We start from the raw sequence: 20,466 nt of genomic DNA on the forward strand, positions 1-20,466 counted from the left end.
GATACAAGCCTAGACGGTTTTCTAGAAATTGCATTTTTACTTATAAAAATTCAAATCATATATTGTTTGACAATTTAATGAAACATAAAGTTTAAATTGAATATGTGATATTAATATCTTATTAGTTTGTTTTTTGTTAAACAAAAAAGTTTGAAATAGTTTTAAAAGCACCCCTTTTGCACGTTATATGGTTTGCAAGCATATGCAAACCGTATAATGCACAAAAAATAAATGAAAATGTTATATCCACCATAAAAGATTTTTAAAGAACATAAGGATTTATTAAAAATACAAACTTAGTATAAAAGATTCTAGAGACGCGTATAGGATTTAAAGCAACTTAAAATACGATGTAGTAAACGTCAGAAAAGAGCACAAAACAATAACAATGGGCTTTAGCATCATAATCAGGAGCAAAGAAGTTAACAAACCCCAAAAATTTAAAATCTGAAAAAACTCCTTAAAACTCTTATGGAAGAGCCAACCAACGGTGTAATATTTTGTCTAAGTTGTTTGTTTTTTATCAGCCCCAACTCCTTTGTTACTCGGGGTCTAATAACTTTCTGCATGCTGATCTTCTCCTTTTACTGAGTGGTGTTATTTCACTGATCGTTTTAACTGCACCCTTAAAAAGTAGTCTACACACTAAGACTAAAAAATGTATATTCATTAATCATTGTTGTTATTTTCTAAAAAAGGATTTTTTCTCTGAGAATATCGACATAAATCTTTTTTACATATACACGCTACTCTGTAAATGAAACTTTAAAAAAACCAAGTAGATTCTTATCATTTCGTTTTAGCAGGAAAACATTTACGTTGGTTATTATTACCAATATATAAATAAAATTTAATTACATATTTCATACATATATTAAACATTGGTATACTCCATGGACCCATGAAATAGTCTAGGATTTTCAAAATGGATAGTCTGTTTTTGTAAGAGTACCTCGTTCTTTTTAGGAAAAAAATTTAGTTTTTAATTTGTTTTGTGAAAAAAAAAAGTCAATAATTATAGCAGGTTGCTTATCAACGCTCATATCTGACAAAAATAAAGCTTCCTTACTTTATATTTGAAGTATCCTTAAAAAGTTTTCAAAAAATTTTCAAAAAATTTAAAAATGAAACAAAAAAAAACTGTATTCATAGAATGGCTTACTACTGCCAACTTTTATAAGTTTATTAAAGGTGGCAATTTAACATTAAAAATTTTTAAACAAAAAAAAGTTCACCATAACTTTTAATAGATTCCTGTGAATATATTGGATTGCCAAAAAAAAAATTTTCAGTAGTAGTAAAATATGTAACTATCAAAAAATGATGGAATATCATGATATATGAGAGGAATTTGTTCTTTTTTCTGGAAATATTAAACTTTTTTTCCTTAAAAATGAAAACCCCAAAATAATCCAAAACGCCCTTATGTTACCTTTTGCTACTTGCGCATGAATATACATTAGGAATGCCAAAAAAAAAAATTTTTGGTCACGCTTTAAAAACCTATTCTATACATAAAAATAAGCAAAAATATGAATTTTCATTGTTCTATCTCAATTCTAGGTGCCAGAAGATGAAATCAAGATTTTACGAAAATACGCAAAGTATGATGAAATTACATGAAGGATGGCAAAATAACAAGATTGCACCATTTTGTGTTTAGTTTAAGATTACAATCACTACATGACATATCTATTATAAACTGTTAATAATTTTTTATTAACATGGCCTGTAAGAAGCAAAAAGGAACAAGGAACTTGGTGTGCAAAAGTAAGACATAACTGTAAAACATAAACATTTTTATTCCTAGATTAAAGAGGACTAAATAATTATTTTTTCAGGTGCAATAAATGTTAAATAAATAAAATATTTTTTAAAAATCTAAATTAGGTAGAGATTTTTGTGACCTTGAGACGCAATCAGACTGCTTGATTAGACAAATAGTCAACATTTGGACCAAAGCAGGATTTCAAGCATACATCATTTCAGAATATTCAATTCTTGACAAACTTCAAGCTCTACACAAGAAGTATCAACTTTTGAAAAAACGTGTTACCCTGAAAGATACCAAAGATACTAGAGAAAATATTAAGAATGAATTCATTTCAACAATGGAACAGTTGTTTGACATAGGCAAAGATAACTTAGAGCAACTGATGAGAAGTGACAAAATAACACCAAGAACACAAGCTGCTATTGAAGAAGACCTAAATTTCTATCTAGACCAGCAAACAGACAGGTAAGAGTATCAATTATATTGTAGCCTTTTTGTAAATTTCTCTATATTAATCAAATTGTTAGTAGCGCAGCTACTTTATGTAGGGCTTTCAGTCTGTCTGTCTTTCAGCTATCCATCTGTCTGTCCATCAGAGTAAGTTATTGCATTCTAATGTTATACATTTTTGTTTTAGGAAGTGGTTTATTTCTAAGCCAGATAAAGAGCTAGCTACCATCATTGAGAAATGACTAGAAAGGTATAAAAGACAAGAACAAATGAGAATGAAGTACCTAGAGGAGAAAGAAAGATGTAAATCAGCTCCCCCACCACTTGATGAAAGTGATGAAAACTTGACGCCAACTAAGAAAAGGTAAAACAAGTGTCATAATTACTTTAAAACTGTTAAAAAACTTACTTCTTAAAAATGAAATCCTAACTTATTTATGTAAATATTTTAGATACAAGTCTGGTCCAGCCAATTTGGATATGTTTGACTCAACTTTGACAGATCCAGATTTTGCTGTAGAAAAAGACTCATTCGAAGGTAGTGATAATGACTTTGAATATAGTGCTGCTCATAATAAAACCTCAGATGGGCATTTCTAAATCTAGTATTTCAAGAGAAAGTGCGAAAGTAATTGAACATCAAGGTAATTTTTAAAGGGACACCTAAAGAAAAAGTCTTTTATGCCAACTTTTTGCCAGTCAAAATTAAGTTTTTTTTTTCAAATCAAAAAGTTTTTCTTCAGATGCCATATTTCTTATCCCTGATTTTCTAATGAAAGTCTATTATAAATGAAAGTTATGATTAAAATCTTACTATACCTTTAAAGAGTGGAATATTTACCTAAAAATAAACCATCATAACAATAATATATTGTGTTAAAAATGTTCTTTATTTAGGCAATACCATCAGAGAAAATTACAGAGAAACAATGGCTGGAAAACATCTTGTTCTCCACTTTGATGGCAAGCTGTTAAAACATTTAGATGAAAATACCTTGCAATCTGTTGTAAGAGATAGAGTTGCTGTCAGTGTTACTAGTCCTGAATTTGAGAATAAAAACGATCTCTTACTTGGTGTTTTACCTGCAGAGTCTGGCAAAGCTGTTGATGAAACAGAAATTATTCACAACTTACTTGAGCCCTTTGAAATATGCAATGAAATTTTCGCAATTGTTGCAGATACTACCAATGTTAACACAGGAGCCCATGGAGGAATTATAACCAGGTTGTGCTATATTTTGGGAAAACCTGTTCTCTGGCTGTTATGCAGACATCACATGTTTGAAATAGCAATACATAAGGCAATTGTAATTGTCTTTGGACCTACTGCTGCACCAGATAGACAGTTCTATAAAGATTTCAAGAAGGACTGGGAAGTATATCATGCCATAATTCAAAAAGCTAACCTGTCTGAGTTTAAGAAATTTGATGAGAAGAAGCTGGAAGTTGGATCTGAACTTCATAAACTTTACCTGGAAGCTCAGGAATATCTGAAGTTTGCTCTTAATCACGAAGTGTTTCCAAGAGATGATTATAATCATCTAGTTAAGTATGCTGCTTTTTATTTAAATGTCTCATCACCAAAGCTGAATGGTTTTAAAATTTATCAACCAGGAGCCAATCACAATGCTCGTTTCATGGCTGACAGTCTTTACAATTTAGCTATTGTTATGACATCATGTATAATAGATTTTCTGCCTAAAGATCAGTTACCTCACCTGGAAAAGTCAGCTTTTATATGTGCAGTTTTTTATGCTCCATGGTATTTACGTTCAGACAAAGCAGAATATGCTGTTAAGAATGATTTCCTGTCATTCAAGTCAGCTTATGTTATACAACAAGAGTTTGATGTCAAAATTGGCAATGCTTTTCTGAAATTTTTTCAGCAACACTCTTGGTACCTTGCCCCAAAGGTTGCTGTGTTAATACTGGCAGATCCAGATTTTGAAGAGAAGCTTGCAGTTCTAGACAAGCTGTTGACCTTTGAGGTACCAGATATCAACACTATTCCCAATGGTAAACCTGATGCTGTCCTAGTTTTACCAACCTCTGAGGTAACAGAGTTGATTACAGAGGAAAGTTGGGCTCTTTTCATTGTTCTAGGCATACAGGACGAAATTCCTACCTGGAAAACAGGTTTAGCTGCTGGAAAGCTGGAGGAAAATGATTCTTATATATCATTTTGTAAGTTTGTAAAATCTCTAAATGTTACAAATGACCCAGCAGAGCGGAGTATCAATCTTATACAAAGATATATCAGTAGCACATTAAAGGAGGACAAAAAACAAGATATACTGCTAGTTGTCAGAGAGCACAGGGCATTAATATCATTAGAAGCTGACCAAAGTGCACTGGCCAAATATCTGTTATAGTAACAATATTAGATTTTAAACTAAAAAATACCTTTCCTAACTTTTTTATTTCTTCATTTTCAAAAAGAATATTTTTTTTCAGAAAAAAACAACGATTTCTCGTATTTGCGTAAAAACCTAAAATCATCTTCCAGCACTAAATATGGACCTAGAGAGTTCAAATTTAGTTTATATACTTCTTTTTATGTATAGAACAGGTAATTATACCGCGACCTTTCATTTTCTGAAAATCGTGATATTTTGGCATGGCCTAATATACATGTCACTACCACTCACGTATCTCAACTTTAATAAATTATTTTATTAAATATAAAAATATTTTTATTTTAAATAAGTATAAAAACATAATGGCTTTACTTTTTGTAACTAAAAACAACTAGCTGTTCATAGGGATTATAGTAGTAGTAGTAGTAGTAGTAGTAGTAGTAGTAGCAGTAGTAGTAGTAGTAGTAGTAGTAGTAGTAGTAGTAGTAGTAGTAGTAGTAGTAGTAGTAGTAGTAGTAGTAGTAGCATCAGTCTTATCATTAGTATTATGAATTATTATTGGTTAATATCAGTAATATTATATTAGCATAAAAGTTTTATTATCAGTTTTTATTTTAAAAAATTGTTCATCATTTTTAAAAACTTCATTATTACTAATTTTATAAAACTTTTGTATACAAAAAAATATACATACTTTGAAAAAACTTGAGTATAAAATTTTGCAACAGACGCACCAAGATTTGCACCAACAAGAACTAATGGTTTTTCTTCAACATCAAACAATCTATGAAAATCCTCCACCATTCTAAAAATAATTTGTCTTTCAATAAAAGTTCAAGTTGTTCATCAAAACCAAATATACAAGGGGAAGCAAAGTAAAAATGGTTATTATTTTTGAGAATATATTAATTAATCAAGGGAAAAAGCATAACTATTGCTTAAATTCCAAATTCATGTTTGTCATGTTTTTTTAATGAATAATTGAAATAGATTACCTTTCAACTGTGTATGGGTGACCACCATTTTTAGTTTCATTACCTAACTAAACAACAATATTTACAATTTTAATTAATCAGCTAAAAGATTATATTTCTATTTTAAAAATTTCAAGTAAAAGAAAGTCGAGAATACCTTTGGTTTTTCGCTATATCCTAATCCTGCACGATCGTAAATGCAAACCTAAATTACATTAATTCTTAAAAAGATATTATGCTACAAAATGCAAAATAATATGAAAACAAACATATTTCTCACATATGTTTATCTTTATTATCATAAAGATAAATGGATTCTAATAAATCAATTACTCAATAAGTAAGTTAAGATAATAGTCATTATAATAAAATATATTAAAAAATAACTATTTTATTTTTTAATATATTAAAAAATATTTTATTTTTTAAAAAACTGCAAAAATGACAACTTTAATGACAAATATTATATTTCTTGATAAAGTTTTTTTTTTCACTTTTTATATTTTTTATGTGAAGAGATATTTATCTCAACTATAGCCATAGTCCAGTCAAAGTTCAATGCGTTTAATTACTATTACTAGTGTCCTTAGTTACAAGGTAAACAAGGCAGAGGACATCTGAGTCGATAATAAGATTGAAGACCACCAAGTTTGTTATAGGGTTGCAGAAATTGGAGAAAAATTGTTATAAGAATAAGTTTTGTCTCTAGACCACCAAGTGTGTTGCAATGCCACAAATAGGAAGATAAAATTTTGTTAGAAGATTTTTTAAGTGGATTTTTTAAAATGCTTTGTAAAAAAATTTTATCAGTTAAAACTGATAAGGGTAACCAATTGAATTAAGTTTCAACTAAACTAATATAAATAAATTTTAACTAAACTATTTAAAATTTCAGAGAATTTTTAGTTTATTTTAATATACTTTTTTTTAAAGAAAGGCGGGGGGGGGGGGGGGGAATTTATTAACAACAGGTTCAATTTTGCATTCATAGTTATAATAAAGTAATAATAATAATATTTCAATAAAATAATTAAGTGTTTATTTTTTTAAATCGATTAACATTAAAAATAAGAGTCTTATTAAATCCAAGTATGTTACAATCAATCGATATCATTTTGCTTATTTTCAGTTGCTTATTTTATTAAGTTACTTATTTTGTTATTTTCATAATTGACACTAATAATATTTTGATTTTAGACTATGAGATCTTTTTAAAGGATACATTGAAGTACTGCATTAGTGCATTATAAAAGAAAATGAAATTGGTGAAAACATATTTGAAGATGATTAATCTTAATGTTTTGATTTGATTTTATGATTTAATGATTTTAACTTTTAACCAGTAATGTGGATTCATTATCAATCAATGAAAAAGCGTGTAAATTTCTGAGAGATCAAAACTTATTTAAGTACTGATCAAATTGAAACTGATGACATTAATGAAAGAAATAATTTTCCTGTTGAGTTTTTCAGCAGCTTAACTCCTTTAGGTACGCCTCCTCCTTGTTTAAAATTAAAAATTGGTTGTGCAATTGTGTTACATAGAAATTTGGATCTCAAAGTTGAGTTATACAATGGCACTTCAATGAAAGTTTGTGCTCAAAATAATTATATTGATGCAGAGGTTTTTCACAGGTGTTTCTGTTGGTAAACAGGTATTTGTTCCTCAAATTAAGTTGGCTCCATCAAATTTGAATTTTGTTCTGAAAGGTTGTCAGTTTCCTGTCAGATTAGCATATTCAATGGCAAGTGGATCTTGCACCCACCTTTTTCAAAACAGTGCCGTAAGGAATTTTGCTGACTAGAAAAAAAAAAAAAAGTCCTCCAATTTGCAGACTGAAGGTACAAAAAGGTCTCAATTTGCCAACAAATAGTACAAAAATTTATTGATTGAATTTTGGTACCACACACCCCACACACACATATATATATCAACATATAGTTTAAAGTTACCTTATGTGAATTATTTTTACAATTGCTCAAAACATTGCCTCAAGCATAAAAAATATTAGAATAAAAAAATATATCAGAATAAATAATGTTAAGACAGTGTGATGGTATCTTTTTTTTATGGCTAGATCAATGTGAATAAAAAATGAATGAAACATTTTAAAGCTATTTTTAGAACTTTAGCATTTATTTACAACATATATAAAATTTAGTCTAAAGTTTTTGAAAATGCAAAAATAATGTCATAATGTCACTTAATGCCATGACCCTAAATTTATCTAAAACAATAACAAAATGGCATTCTATAATGCCATCTAGTAACCTTGGGTTGTGTTATCTAGCCTTTTTAAATTATTCTGCAAATACATAATGTCTCGTAATATTAAGCATGTGCTCTTACAAATATGTAATGTGTTTATATGTGTAATATATAATGTGTTAATATGTGTTATATATAATTTATTTATAATTGTTACATAGTATGTTTATATGTTTTATAAAGTTATATGTTTATAGTTTGTATATATTTTTATATATACAAACTATAAACTATCTTTAAAAATGATTAACTGGTAGCTTCATTCATGGAGCTCACTGCTTCTAATCATTCACTAAAAGCTAAGACAAAACATGTTGCTATAAATGCAATCTGTTTATTTCTTGATTTTGATTCTTTAGTGCTGTTCATAGTTTTGCTCTTTGAAACATTTTATAATTGGCTTTTTAATAAAAAACATTTAAAATCTATTGTGAAGTCTTAAGCCAACATGAAATAATGTAATTGAACAACATTAAAAAGAACTGCTGCATTAAAATAAAAAAGTTAAAGGTTACCAAAAACAAGTAAATTATTTTCTAGTTTTTATATATATTCTTCAACTCAAAGCCATGATAAAGTATTATTTTCTACCACTAAAACCTATCGAAATTAAAATAAAGTTGGCAGGCACATTCTATGAATGATATGTGTAGAACAGACCTATCATTCTGACAATATGAACTGTAGGTGTAGAACAGACCCAGTTTTTACGGGTAAATTGGATTTTAGCAGTTGTTTATGCTTCACATATAAACTGCTAGTTTTTATGAGAAGTGTGCATACATTTACTGATATAGCAATTGTCACAATGAAGTGCACATATGATATAGCCATAGGTGCAGAAGAGTGTACACCATATTGGCAAATGTACATACTAATAAACATAACATTTGCTAAGTGATAAAATCAATCATTATTCCAAAAAAAATATGCTTTATTGTTTAGTTAAATCAATTAAAGTTTTAATGTTTTGTCTGTTAACTTTATATTAAAAAACCAATCAAATTTTTCATCTGCTGCAATTTTAATTAAAAAGCCTAATTTGATTTAGATTTATTGATTACAAACCAATAAATCTAAAGTTATATACAAGAAAATCAATAAACATCAGATAATAATAAATAGCTCCAATATTAGTAAGAAAGTTATAAAAGGTTATAAAAAGAAAGAAAGGTTATAAAACTCAAAGAACAAAAATACTCAAAAACTTCTAATATATACAAAAATTATAATATATATTACATATAATATGTCTAAAAAAGTGCTGTACTGATGCAAGATGGAAGTGGAGTGTTGGCATTTAGGTTCTTTAATTTAATGGTGTAGATTTGTGTAACAGTTACACAAATAAAACCAACCAAGACACTGTTACACAACCATTATTTATAACAATAAAACTATGATGATTAAACTTTAATAAATATTCTATATAAGCACTGTAAATTGAATTATTTATTTATAATAATTATAATTATTATTCCTTAATATATAATAAGCAATATAATGATTTATTTATAACAAAATGTTGATGCAACTTTTTAACAATTGATCAATCAAAAACTACAAAAAAAAAAACATAAAAAAAAAGAAACACATAAATAACAACATAAAAACAGGACAAACATGACAATATGGAAACATGACAATAAGAACAACAATAAAAATAATAATGACATACTTTTGTTATTTTTGCTATTTCTGGATATATTAAATTCCATATATCTGAAGAGTAACCAATTGGAGCATCCAGAATAACTACGATATAAATAAAAATGCTTAAAGACATTGTCTCAAATTTGTATATAAGCATTTACTCAAATTTGAATAAAAACATTTACTCAAATTTGTATATAAGCACTCAAATAAATTTGAGTGCTTATATACAAATATTTATCTAATAATTTAACTATAGGGCATTTTCATTTCTGTGCATGATTTTTTTTCTTCTTTGTTTTAGCAATTAAAATCTGGGACTTTAGGCAATATGCATACTATTATGACTTTCTTAAAAAACATTTATAACAAAAATATTTTTATCATATTTTAGGCTACCTGAATAGGGATGGCAATCCCGTGATCCCGAATTCCCGGGATTACAGACAAATTCATGATCCCGAAATCCCGGGATTAGTCTCTAAAATTTCCCGGGATTTCTGGATTGTAATAAACAATAAATAAAAACAAAAATTGATTAAACTTAATTTATTTATTTAAAATGTCTAAATTTTCGCTATAAAATTTGTTGAGCTGCTTATTCTCTATGCAATGTTTTCCTTTTATTTTTTAAATTCTTAACGTTGGCGTGATTGTCACAAGTTCTTTAACATTAAAAGTTATCAAATACGGAAGGTATATTAAATAAACTTTATTTATTAATTCGAAGTATAATTGTTTTCACATAAGTTCATTTTGAATTATGAATAAAGATAATTAGTCAATAAATAGCTTAAAATATAACTTTTTTTTTTCAATAAGATAGAAATTAGCCTAATATCATACTAACTACGCTGAATTTAACAGCACAAATCTCATATGGAAACATTTTTTAAAAGGAGCAGATGAAACAGCCTTATGCAAAGTAATAACATGCAAAAAAATATTAAAAATTGCTGGTGGTTCAACAAAAGGTCTTCATACCCATTTACTTTCCATACATAAAATTAAATTAACATCGCAGGAATCAAGTTTATCCACAGCACCTTCAACTTCAAAAGAATTATTAGAACCGAAAAATAAAAAACCGAAAATCACAAGTTATTTTCCAACAACATCGAAAAAAGATGAATGCCTACCTGAAGTATTTGCCCGTATGGCAGCAAAAGATGGTATATCATTTGATACAACTTGCAACTCTTCTGATATACAAGCTGGGTTAGTTGCACGAGGCTTTAAAAATGTCCCAAAATCACGAAACACTATTCGAAAAATGATGTTAGACTACTATGAACAGGTTAAAAAACTAGTTATAATGGAAATAATTGATCAAATATCAAGAGGCTTCAATTTTTCCTTAACGCTTGATGAGTGAACTTCTTTTGGAAACTGCAGATACATGAATGTGAACGCACACGAGTTGAAAAGTTATTGGAATTTAGGTTTGATTCGCATTTTAGGATCTATGCCAGCAGAAAAGTGCGTTTCACTTCTAAACGAAAGACTCAACAATTTTAAAATAAAACTTGAGGACGATATCATTGGTATTACCACGGATGGTGCTTGCGTCATGAAGAAACTTGGAAAAATTATAGAAAGTGATCAACAACTATGCTTTGCCCACGCTCTACAGCTGGCAGTAATATCAGTTCTTTATCAAAATGACCCCAATTACTTGGAAATCGATGAAATTTTAGATGATGAGCACACTACCTTTGCAAGTTTAGAGAACCACAGTGATGAAGAAAAAGATAATGATTGTATTAATGACTATGCTTCTGAAGAGGAAGATTGTATTCAAGATTCAAATAATTCATTTTTGTTTAATGAAACCTCTGAGGTTACTATTAAACACCAAGTTTTTGGACCTGTTATAACAAAGGTCAGGAAAATTGTAAAAGTCTTTAAAAGGTCCCCAACCAAAAATGAAAATTATTTACAAAAGTACATAAAAATTGAGTTTGGAAAGGTCATCCATTTGATTATGGATTGTAAAACCCGATGGAGCAGCTTATTGCTTATGCTTGAAAGATTTGACAAATTAAAATATTGTGTTAAAAAGGCATTTCTAGATTTAGAATTGGATTCCAAAATTGACGATTCGATTAAGATGGACAAAAATGAATATAAAATTGTATCTGATTTAGTAGCACTTTTGACTCCTGTTAAAGCCACTGTGGAAGCACTTTGTCGACAAGACGCTTTAATTACAGCTGACATTGCATTAGAGTTTATGTTGACCAAAATAAAACAACAAAAATCTGAAATCGGGAATAAACTGTATGCTGCTTTGAGTCACCGAATTAAAGAGAGGAGAACACCATTAAGTAGCTTAGTTTATTATCTTCATAATGGCCAGGTTACATCAACGAAAATCACAGATGTTTTTGTACCAAATACAAGTAATCAAAATAAAAAGATTGTAGTAAGCATGATAAAGCATTTTCATCCCGCAGATATAGCATCAGCAGCAGACAGCAGTTGTGATGTTCAGCTAAACCAGGTTTTAAGAAGCGACGAAGGTGATAAGAAAGTCAAAACAATTAGTGAACAATTAAACGAAGTTATGGAAAAAGGATTGATAGCTATACGAACAACACCTATAAGGGTAGAAAGTATAACTTCTAAGATTCAAAAAGAAATGTTTTTATTTGAAAGTGGTGGCATAAGAGGTGATCACCTTCAAAAAGTGTATAACTATATTCTATCTATACGACCAACAAGTGTAGAGTCTGAACGAGCATTCTCAGCCGCTGGGATTTTATGCTCTAAAAATCGAACACGATTAAACGATGAAATGATGGATGCTTTGAGTTTTTTAAGGTGGAGCTTTCAAAACGAATTATAACTCTTATATATTAATGTATACTTATATTATTTTTAAACATTGTTATTTTGTGTTATCGTTTAAAGGTGTTATTTATAGTTTAAATTACTTTACTTCATCAGTTAAATTAATCATATAATAGTGTTTGATAATTAAAAGTTCTTCGCAGGCTTTATCTTCTATGATTGTAAGTTTTTCATTCAATCCCGGGATTTCCCGGGGACAAATTTGTAATCCCGAAATCCCGGGATTGAGAATTTCCGGGATTTTTGCCATCCCTATACCTGAATAAGTTAAATATATATATTTTGATCATTTTTTTTTTTTTTGTTGCAAAATAATATTGCTTGTTTGAAAATAAACAACAATTTTTAAACTGCTATCCTTTAGCTAGAAATAATTGATGACTGCCATTTCTCATTGAAAATATATAAAATATGAGTCGTAGAAATACTCACAAGCAATTTATTTTCTTAAAAATATCTACATGAAATTAACAAACTCCTAACTTCCGTGCATGACTTCTGTGCGTGATCATTCACTGCATTTAAATGATTGCTGTAACTCTTATTTTTTACTTATTATAAAAATAATAGACAAAACATACACAAGATTCCGTGCGTGATTTTTTGGAAAAAACCCTATATCTGAAGAGCTTCTGTAAAAAAAAATATTTTAAGTACCTGTTGGTGTACCTTGCCCATAGCATGACTTATACAACTTTTGTCCATGTCTTACATCAACCATAATTCCTAAAATTATAAAAATTTCAAAATTGAGCTTCTATGGCAAACATTTATGCTTTTTTTACCGCAGCTCTAGAGTGGTAGCTTATGATAACATAATTTTTGTAGGGCAAAACAATCTTTATCTGTTTCTCAAAAATAAATTTTGATATCTCAGATATCAAAACTTTGTTACTTAGTTCCCTTAGTTATTGTTTGCAGATTGATTGCAAATTAGGACTGAGTATTTTTTTTTAGATTGATTGCAGATTAGGACTGTTTTTTTACTATAAGGATTACTAATATTAAATATTTTGGCTTTTATCAAATATAAAGTTAAACATAATTTAAGAACTGCAAAATAGTTTATATAAATAAACTCCAGTTCATTTCTTCTCTGTTTTTGTTCTGAATTTTATTAGTCTGAATAAATTCATCCACAACTTGCAGTCTGTTTTGCAGGCGCAGATTGATTGTATTTGAATAATCGATCACAAGATGATTTTTGTTTCCTGTTGATTTTACAAAACACTGCGCAGGCCAAGGTCTACCACTCACTAGAATTATATCTTGTTTTACATTAGGGTTTATCTCACCTGTTATAAAGGAGATATTTATTGGAACCTGTCATGTTGTAGTGACCGGTTTAATTTTGTCAATATCAACTCCAGGCATTAATGCATAAGTAGTACATTTTTGTTGCCAGACAGAATTTTAAAGGCTCTTTGTTTCTTTTAAAATTGATAATAATTATGTTAAGACCTCCATTCTGATAATTACTGGTGCCAAGTTGTCTACAACGACGAATTGCATGTTCAATTTTTTGCTAGCTAATAACAATGTTAGCTTTTTTGCAAGCTAATAACAATGAGCCTTGGAAGATTCTTTTAATTTTTAATGTCAAGTTATTTTGTAAGGCTATAACTTTTGACCTGCGGCAAAAGTTGATAGCGCGGTGTTAGGTGTTGTGGTAGTTGTCAAATTAAGAACATTTACAGTGACCAATTCCATTGTAAAGTGCTGAAGTGCTACTAGAGTGTCTTCTGTAACTTTTAGGAGTCATTGTCGAATAGAAGATGAGTAAATTCTAGCAATTAGAGCGAATTGTTTCAGGTTGCTCATGAAATTTCAATTAATTCTCTTTCTTGTTGCTTAAAAGAGCAAAGTTTGTGGTACCTTATATAGCTGTGTTTTTGATACTTGTTATCGAATAATTTGATTGCATCATCATATGATATAGTATCTTTATTTATCTAGATAAATTGCTAGCATTTTTTTTCCAGTATATACATTCTTCTTTGTTTGGTTCATCGTGTAGTATTTTTTTGAACATTTTGGCATCCATACTAACTTTATATTTGATAAACTATTGTTTAAATTTGATGAAACCTAAAAACTTAAATATTTTGGCTTTTATCAAATATAAAAAAAAACACATTTTATAAACTACAAAATGGTTTATGTAGCATATTATTTATCTATAATTAAATAACTCAGTTTATATAATCATATTATTTCAAATGATAGGAAGTGACATCAATTAGATATGAGTTAAAATATAACATAATGTTGGAGGTTTTATATCAGATTAGGATCTTTCCTTTTGCTAAGCAAGTTGCCTTCACCACAGCTACCTGCCCCAACATTGGTAATTACATCTTTATTAGCTTTATCAATTATAATATTTTTATATATTTGTATGACTTTATACAAATTAAAAACAAAGTAGTTGTTTTTGCAAAGTTTGTTTCTAACTATTGTCACATTTTAATTATGTTTTAATTGTAGCTCTGTGGTTAGTGGCAATTAAAATCTCCTAAGATACCAAAAGACTAAAACAACTTTTTATATATACTTAAGCTTAAACTTTTCTAGAAGTTTAAACTTAGTTTAAACTTCTAGAAAATAAGGAACAGTTTGTTGAATAGATAATATATATATATACATATATATAAAATCGTCTATTATTGAAACTTATGAGTATTTTATAATGCTATTTTGATCCCTGTTATTTAAAAGTTTACTTTTATTTCAGCTATTTAAATGAGATGATAAATACGTGGCATCGAGTGTTTTATAGTTAACTAAGTTTCTCGTTTGGGATAGCATTCCTTTGCATGATTAAATTTGTCATCGAAATTTTTTATACTTAAAATTGATAAACTTCAGCCAATTACTCAGAAATTAAATTATGTTATTATGTAATACTTACATAGAAAATAGCTTGATTTTTTATTCAATTTGATGTAAAATCAACTACAAATTTTTAAATACAAACCATATTTTAAATATTTTTAATACAAGTCAATATTTATACAAAATAATTTTAAATACAAGTCATACAAATATATAAAAATGATATAACTTATAAGGCTTATAGAAATGTAATCATCAATAAAGCAGTCGATATAAAATATTTAAAAAATACTAATAAAAACCTTCTGGTTTAAAACTTTTTTCTTCCTGAATTAACGCAGCAAAGTTCAAGAAAGGAGGTAGCACTAAAATAAAGGCAATGCATTTTAGACTGCTGCTAAGTATATACTTCCATGAGTTATTTTTTTCTTTATCTTTCTTTTTTATCTTTTTTATTAAATGCTCGTTTGGCATTTTATTTTGTATGCTATTTACATCTTGCACAACTTTACTTTCATTCTTGATGTTTACATTTTTTCGAGCCGCCATTTTATATTACAATGAATTATTTCTTAAGTGTTTCAAATAGTGCTCACGCTTTCAGTTTTCGCTAAATATTTTTGAATAGTGCGCGAAATAGATTCGCATTACATAATTACGTAACGCCAAAAATGGCCATTTTTGAACCACGCACTAACTTTTACTAAGTTACTTTTTGTCAAGAATCTTATTTTATGAAGAACTCGATAAATATTTCCAAATTTCTCACCTACATATCAATATTACACGAAATTGAACTATTATCTACAACGGAGATCAGTTTAAACGAGAATTTAATTTCAGCACGCACGGCACGCACGCACGCAGCACGCACAGCACGAATGGAATACCGTTCGATTTCTCTTTTTTTTCTTTTGATAGTCTGATGTTTATAAAGAAAACTTTAATAACTTTAAAATCTTTAGAAAAAGTTTAGAAACTTTTTAGTACTAGCCCATTTGTTTTTGTTTTTTTTAAAAAAAACAACGTGTATACACATTTTAAATTATTGATTAAGAACTACTGGAAACAAAAAAAAGGAATTGTGTCACAAATAGTAAAATCGGAATAGTGTCGCAAAGAGTTAATTTCAGCAATTGTTTACTCGCTTTGCTAATCTTTTTAGCATACGACTTTTACAGAAAAAAAAGAAAAAAACAAAAAATAATGAAAAAAAAAAGATTGCTACCAAACCCCAAACCCTCAATCGATGTAGTGGCACTCCTTTACGGCTGCAGGCTATAAGATAGTTGGTGTATGTACTGAAGCCCCCGGCAGCAGACTATTTCAGTATGACATCAGACATGTTATCTAAACACACTTTAATAGTTATTATTTTTTATTTGTTTTTGTTACTATTTTGTTACCACTCCTTTAGGACATTATTCAATTTATCTATTTTCGACACTATTAATTAAATTCATTTGCGACACTATTCCTTTTTTTTGTTTTCGGCACTATTCTTTAAACTTCTTTGCGAGATTATTCTTATTTTATTTTTGACATTATTCATTAAATTCATTTGCGACGTTATTCCTTAGTCTGTTATTCGGCAATCAATAATGCAACAATTTGCTACACTATTTTTTTTTTTTACATTTTCGACAATCAAATTTGCGCCAATGAAAATTTTGCGACACTATTCCGCCACACCTAGTAATTTACAATATAAGTATAATTCTTAGAAAGAATATTATTATATAATATATAATAAAATTCTTTTTTAAGAATTAAAATCATCGGCTATAAGACAGTATATGTTTTATTTTGGTTTTAATTTTACATTTACTATTTCATTGTAATTATTATCATACGGCAAAAAAACAAAAAGACAACATTTTTACAAAAAGAAGGAAAAGATTCCATTATAAATATAAATATCTGTATATTATATCATAGATTCAGATAAAAACTTCATATAATTGAAATGCTCAAAAAACGCCCAGGGTTGAAATGAGACACATCATCCATAACAAGAAAGACGATATTATTAACTTGACTAGTACTAGCCGTCTGCTTGTCTTCGTCGCTCTTGTTTGTCAGATGATTTTCACCTGCCACTTACAGTCTTATCACAGCGCACCGCGGAAGTGCATTTAACTAGGATATTTACGCCTCCTTCTTAGCCAATATCGTCAAAAGGCAATATTGGTAAGGAAGAAGGCGTGAATTTCGGACCTCACGGTTTTAAACCAAAACTCTATCAACTGCGCCACGGCTACACAACTACAAATTTACCTTCTTTTCGGTGTCTTATTATTTCTTCCAAAAGCTTCTTTCGTTTTTCTAAGGTTTCATTTGCGCGATGTTCGTTAATGAATATTCCACAGAAGTTCAAATTGAAGGAACAGCCAAAATAAGAATTAACAACTATGTTGAAGCTTCAAAATTATATCGCAAGATGAAAGATTTTGCAAAGAGAAAAGTGAACAGCTGGACGAACAGCTACTTTGTTCTTCCCACAACCCAACTCTCAGCAAACTTTACACGATTTGCGAAGTTGGTAAACGATAATTTATTTGTTGCTTTTGGAGCGTTTGTCGGAGGCATCATTGGATATAACTACTTCAGTGATGGAAAACGATCAAAGAAATTAAAATAAGGTCTGGGGAAGCGGGAAAATGGTCGTCTAATCTTATCTCTCAATAACCTTTTCTAAAACGCGTAAGATGGGCTCACACACTTAGTTTTAAAATTTTAGTTTAATTTCTAAGTTTTAATTTTTTGCTTTTTAACTTTTTTCAAATGTTTTTGAACTTTTTATTTGGTTTTCTATTTTTTTCACACATAATCATGTTAATTAATATGAACAAAAAAAAAAATGTATAAAACATACAAACAACTAATTCGCAAATCCTCAGAGGTGATGCTACAAAACTGTAATCTCTTGCAAGAGCAACAATTTCAGTGAGTGCGTCGTTAAACAACGGGTTCAGCAAAAGGCGACTTCATGTTAGATTCAACGCTAGGACCTAAAACAGCTCGATATGCGAGGATTGCAACAAAAAAGGTCAGTATGATTAATGACTTCCTTAAATGATTTAAGAAAATCAGTAAGTCTTAAGTTCTAAATTCTCTTGAGGCAACAATAGTTCTTAAAAACATGCCGCAACGTTAATAAGTTTAATTTACAAAGTTTTTAATGAATCTTATTCTATTTCCTTTAATGTTGCAAAGTATATATCTAAGCATATAGTTACTAACAGTGTTAATATTACAACCTTCAGCCTTATAATAAAACACGGCAGTGGCTTCCATACCAAAGAAGGTTGGTAGACCTAATAAAAGTTTGGGGGATAATAATATGCCCAGCGTTCATAGAGCATCTGCTTGATGTCTTGAGGACGTCCTATAGACTTGTGACGTCCATAGGACGTCACAAAGACATCCCGCGGACGTCTGTGCCCGCTGGGTATCTATTGAAGCAGAATAGACATTACTTAAATTTGGAAAAAAAACGTTTATTAGGTTCAATACATATTCCAGGTATGCTTTAAACAAAAATGTTGACGCTAAAAAAGGAGACGTTCTTCTCGCTTAAACGATTGAATTGTTGGTTTTTCATTAGAAAACTTTAAAGGAGGAAAGCTACCATTGAATAAAATTTTTTCTCTCTCTCAAAAAATATTTTTTTGAGAGAGAGAAAACAATTCTAGGAAAGAAAAAAGATTCGTTGCAAATTATCTAGTTAGCGATATCATTGAAAACTTTTAGTTACCTGCTCGTATTCCAACGAAGTCAAACAGGAAGGACTGTGCTGATCAGATTTTCCGTTTGGTAAATGAATATGAGACACTGAACAAAATTCCTGAAAGCAGAAGACAAGAAAAAAATTAAAACAAAAAACTACATTTTTTACATTAAAACTGGACAGTCTGTTTGATATATCACTTACAAGTACTTACACATTACTGAAACACTCTGGTAACGACGAGTGGTTTATTGATTAAGAATTCCTAAAAAGCCAATGAAAGCTTCCTCAAGTGGATCAATGGCTGAAGTAGACAAAATACTTGCTGAAAAAGAGCGGCAACTCTATATCAATCTACAGTATCACGAAAGAAAACAGAGAAAGGAATTGTTTTATATTAAGAAACAGCAACTCAAAAATCTTGAATTTTGCTCAACCATAACTGATGATAATGAAGTAACGAGGGAGCCGAATTTTCTTCAGATGTTACGGAAGAAGATAAAAGAGGTAAAAATTTTTCACTGAAAGAGAAAAAGAGCATCATTGCAAATCTGCAACGATGAAAATTTCAAAAAGAGAACTATTAAAAGAAATGTAAAGAAACGTGTACAGTTGCTCATGGATCCGGTAATAAAATAATAAAATAAAAGACAACAGCTACTTATTTTGCAAAGAAGCAGGTGGAGCAGGTGGAGCAGGTGGAGCAGGTGGAGCAGCTTTAAATGATATTACACTTTTTAAAACATCAGTTCATAGAGCAAGATCAGCTAACAGAATTGAAGAAGCTAAATGAATTGAACAAACTTGGATTCCACCTGAATTTTTGAAAATTCATTGGGTGAATTTCTAAAAACTCATAATAGAAGTTCTTCCATGAACTTTTTAAATCAATTGCTTTTGAAATGTTCAAGAAAGAACTTCATAACCTGAACAAGAATATAAAAGAGCTTAGAGTGTGGTACTGGCATCATGATCAAAATAGTTTTTTATTTCAAAAAGCACTTAAAGTAAAGAAATGGGCAATGGAATGCTTGGAAAGAAAAACATTTGCTCATGAGGACTATCGAGAACTAGTAGAGCTCATTTTTTTTTGGTGGACATATTAAAAGAGGTTTCCGCATTCGTTATATCGGTTCTGATTATTTAACAAAGTGTCAAAAGCCATTTATTATACAAAAATATTTCAACTATCTTTTTTTTTTTTTTAGTTTATAATGTTAGTCGTGATACAACTATTGTAAACATTAAGTTCAAAAGTACGAGATTACACTGTGTAACCTCGTACTTTTCAAATTAATGATTAAGAATAAAAAAAGGTTAGGATTGTCGAGTACATTTGTCTTTTTTATGGAAAGTACTTTTTTCAATCTACTATTACTGCTGCTGTTCCAGCTGACCGGTATTTCTTTTACTTAATGAGGAAATTTAACTCAATCGACCTTGAAAGTGCAAACGGAACCATCAAGTCTTTTGAACTTACACCTGGGATGCTCATCTGACGAGCTAGTAGTCTTTTTCTTGTTCGATGACTTTGTGAGTTATGCAGAAAAGACTATGATGGGTCAGAAACT

General features: G+C 29.3%; 2 protein-coding genes across 4 annotated transcripts in view; one reads left to right on the forward strand and one right to left on the reverse strand.

The window, feature by feature from the left end:
• The window catches only part of LOC100199358 (uncharacterized), a 34,577-nt gene extending 18,779 nt beyond the window's left edge, over positions 1-15,798 (reverse strand). The window contains exons 1-6 of one of the 3 annotated variants that reach the window (XM_065796102.1): positions 15,468-15,798; positions 12,988-13,056; positions 9,503-9,579; positions 5,713-5,760; positions 5,577-5,623; positions 5,276-5,386 (exon numbers count right to left, since the gene is read on the reverse strand). In XM_065796102.1, the coding sequence (XP_065652174.1) occupies positions 5,276-5,386; positions 5,577-5,623; positions 5,713-5,760; positions 9,503-9,579; positions 12,988-13,056; positions 15,468-15,714 (599 nt within the window). In that variant the 5' untranslated portion in view covers positions 15,715-15,798. The remainder of the gene's footprint in view (positions 1-5,275; positions 5,387-5,576; positions 5,624-5,712; positions 5,761-9,502; positions 9,580-12,987; positions 13,057-15,467) is intronic. The other 2 variants (XM_065796104.1, XM_065796103.1) reach the window with 2 other exon arrangements.
• On the forward strand, positions 1,725-2,466 carry LOC136078921 (uncharacterized). Its single transcript, XM_065794730.1, has 3 exons — positions 1,725-1,770; positions 1,891-2,239; positions 2,412-2,466. Exons 1-3 carry the CDS (start codon positions 1,725-1,727, stop codon positions 2,464-2,466), a joined length of 450 nt encoding a protein of 149 aa, XP_065650802.1.
• Positions 15,799-20,466: the final 4,668 nt, after the last annotated feature.

This window comes from Hydra vulgaris, chromosome 04 (assembly GCF_038396675.1).
Source record: "Hydra vulgaris chromosome 04, alternate assembly HydraT2T_AEP".
Lineage (NCBI taxonomy): Eukaryota > Metazoa > Cnidaria > Hydrozoa > Anthoathecata > Hydridae > Hydra > Hydra vulgaris.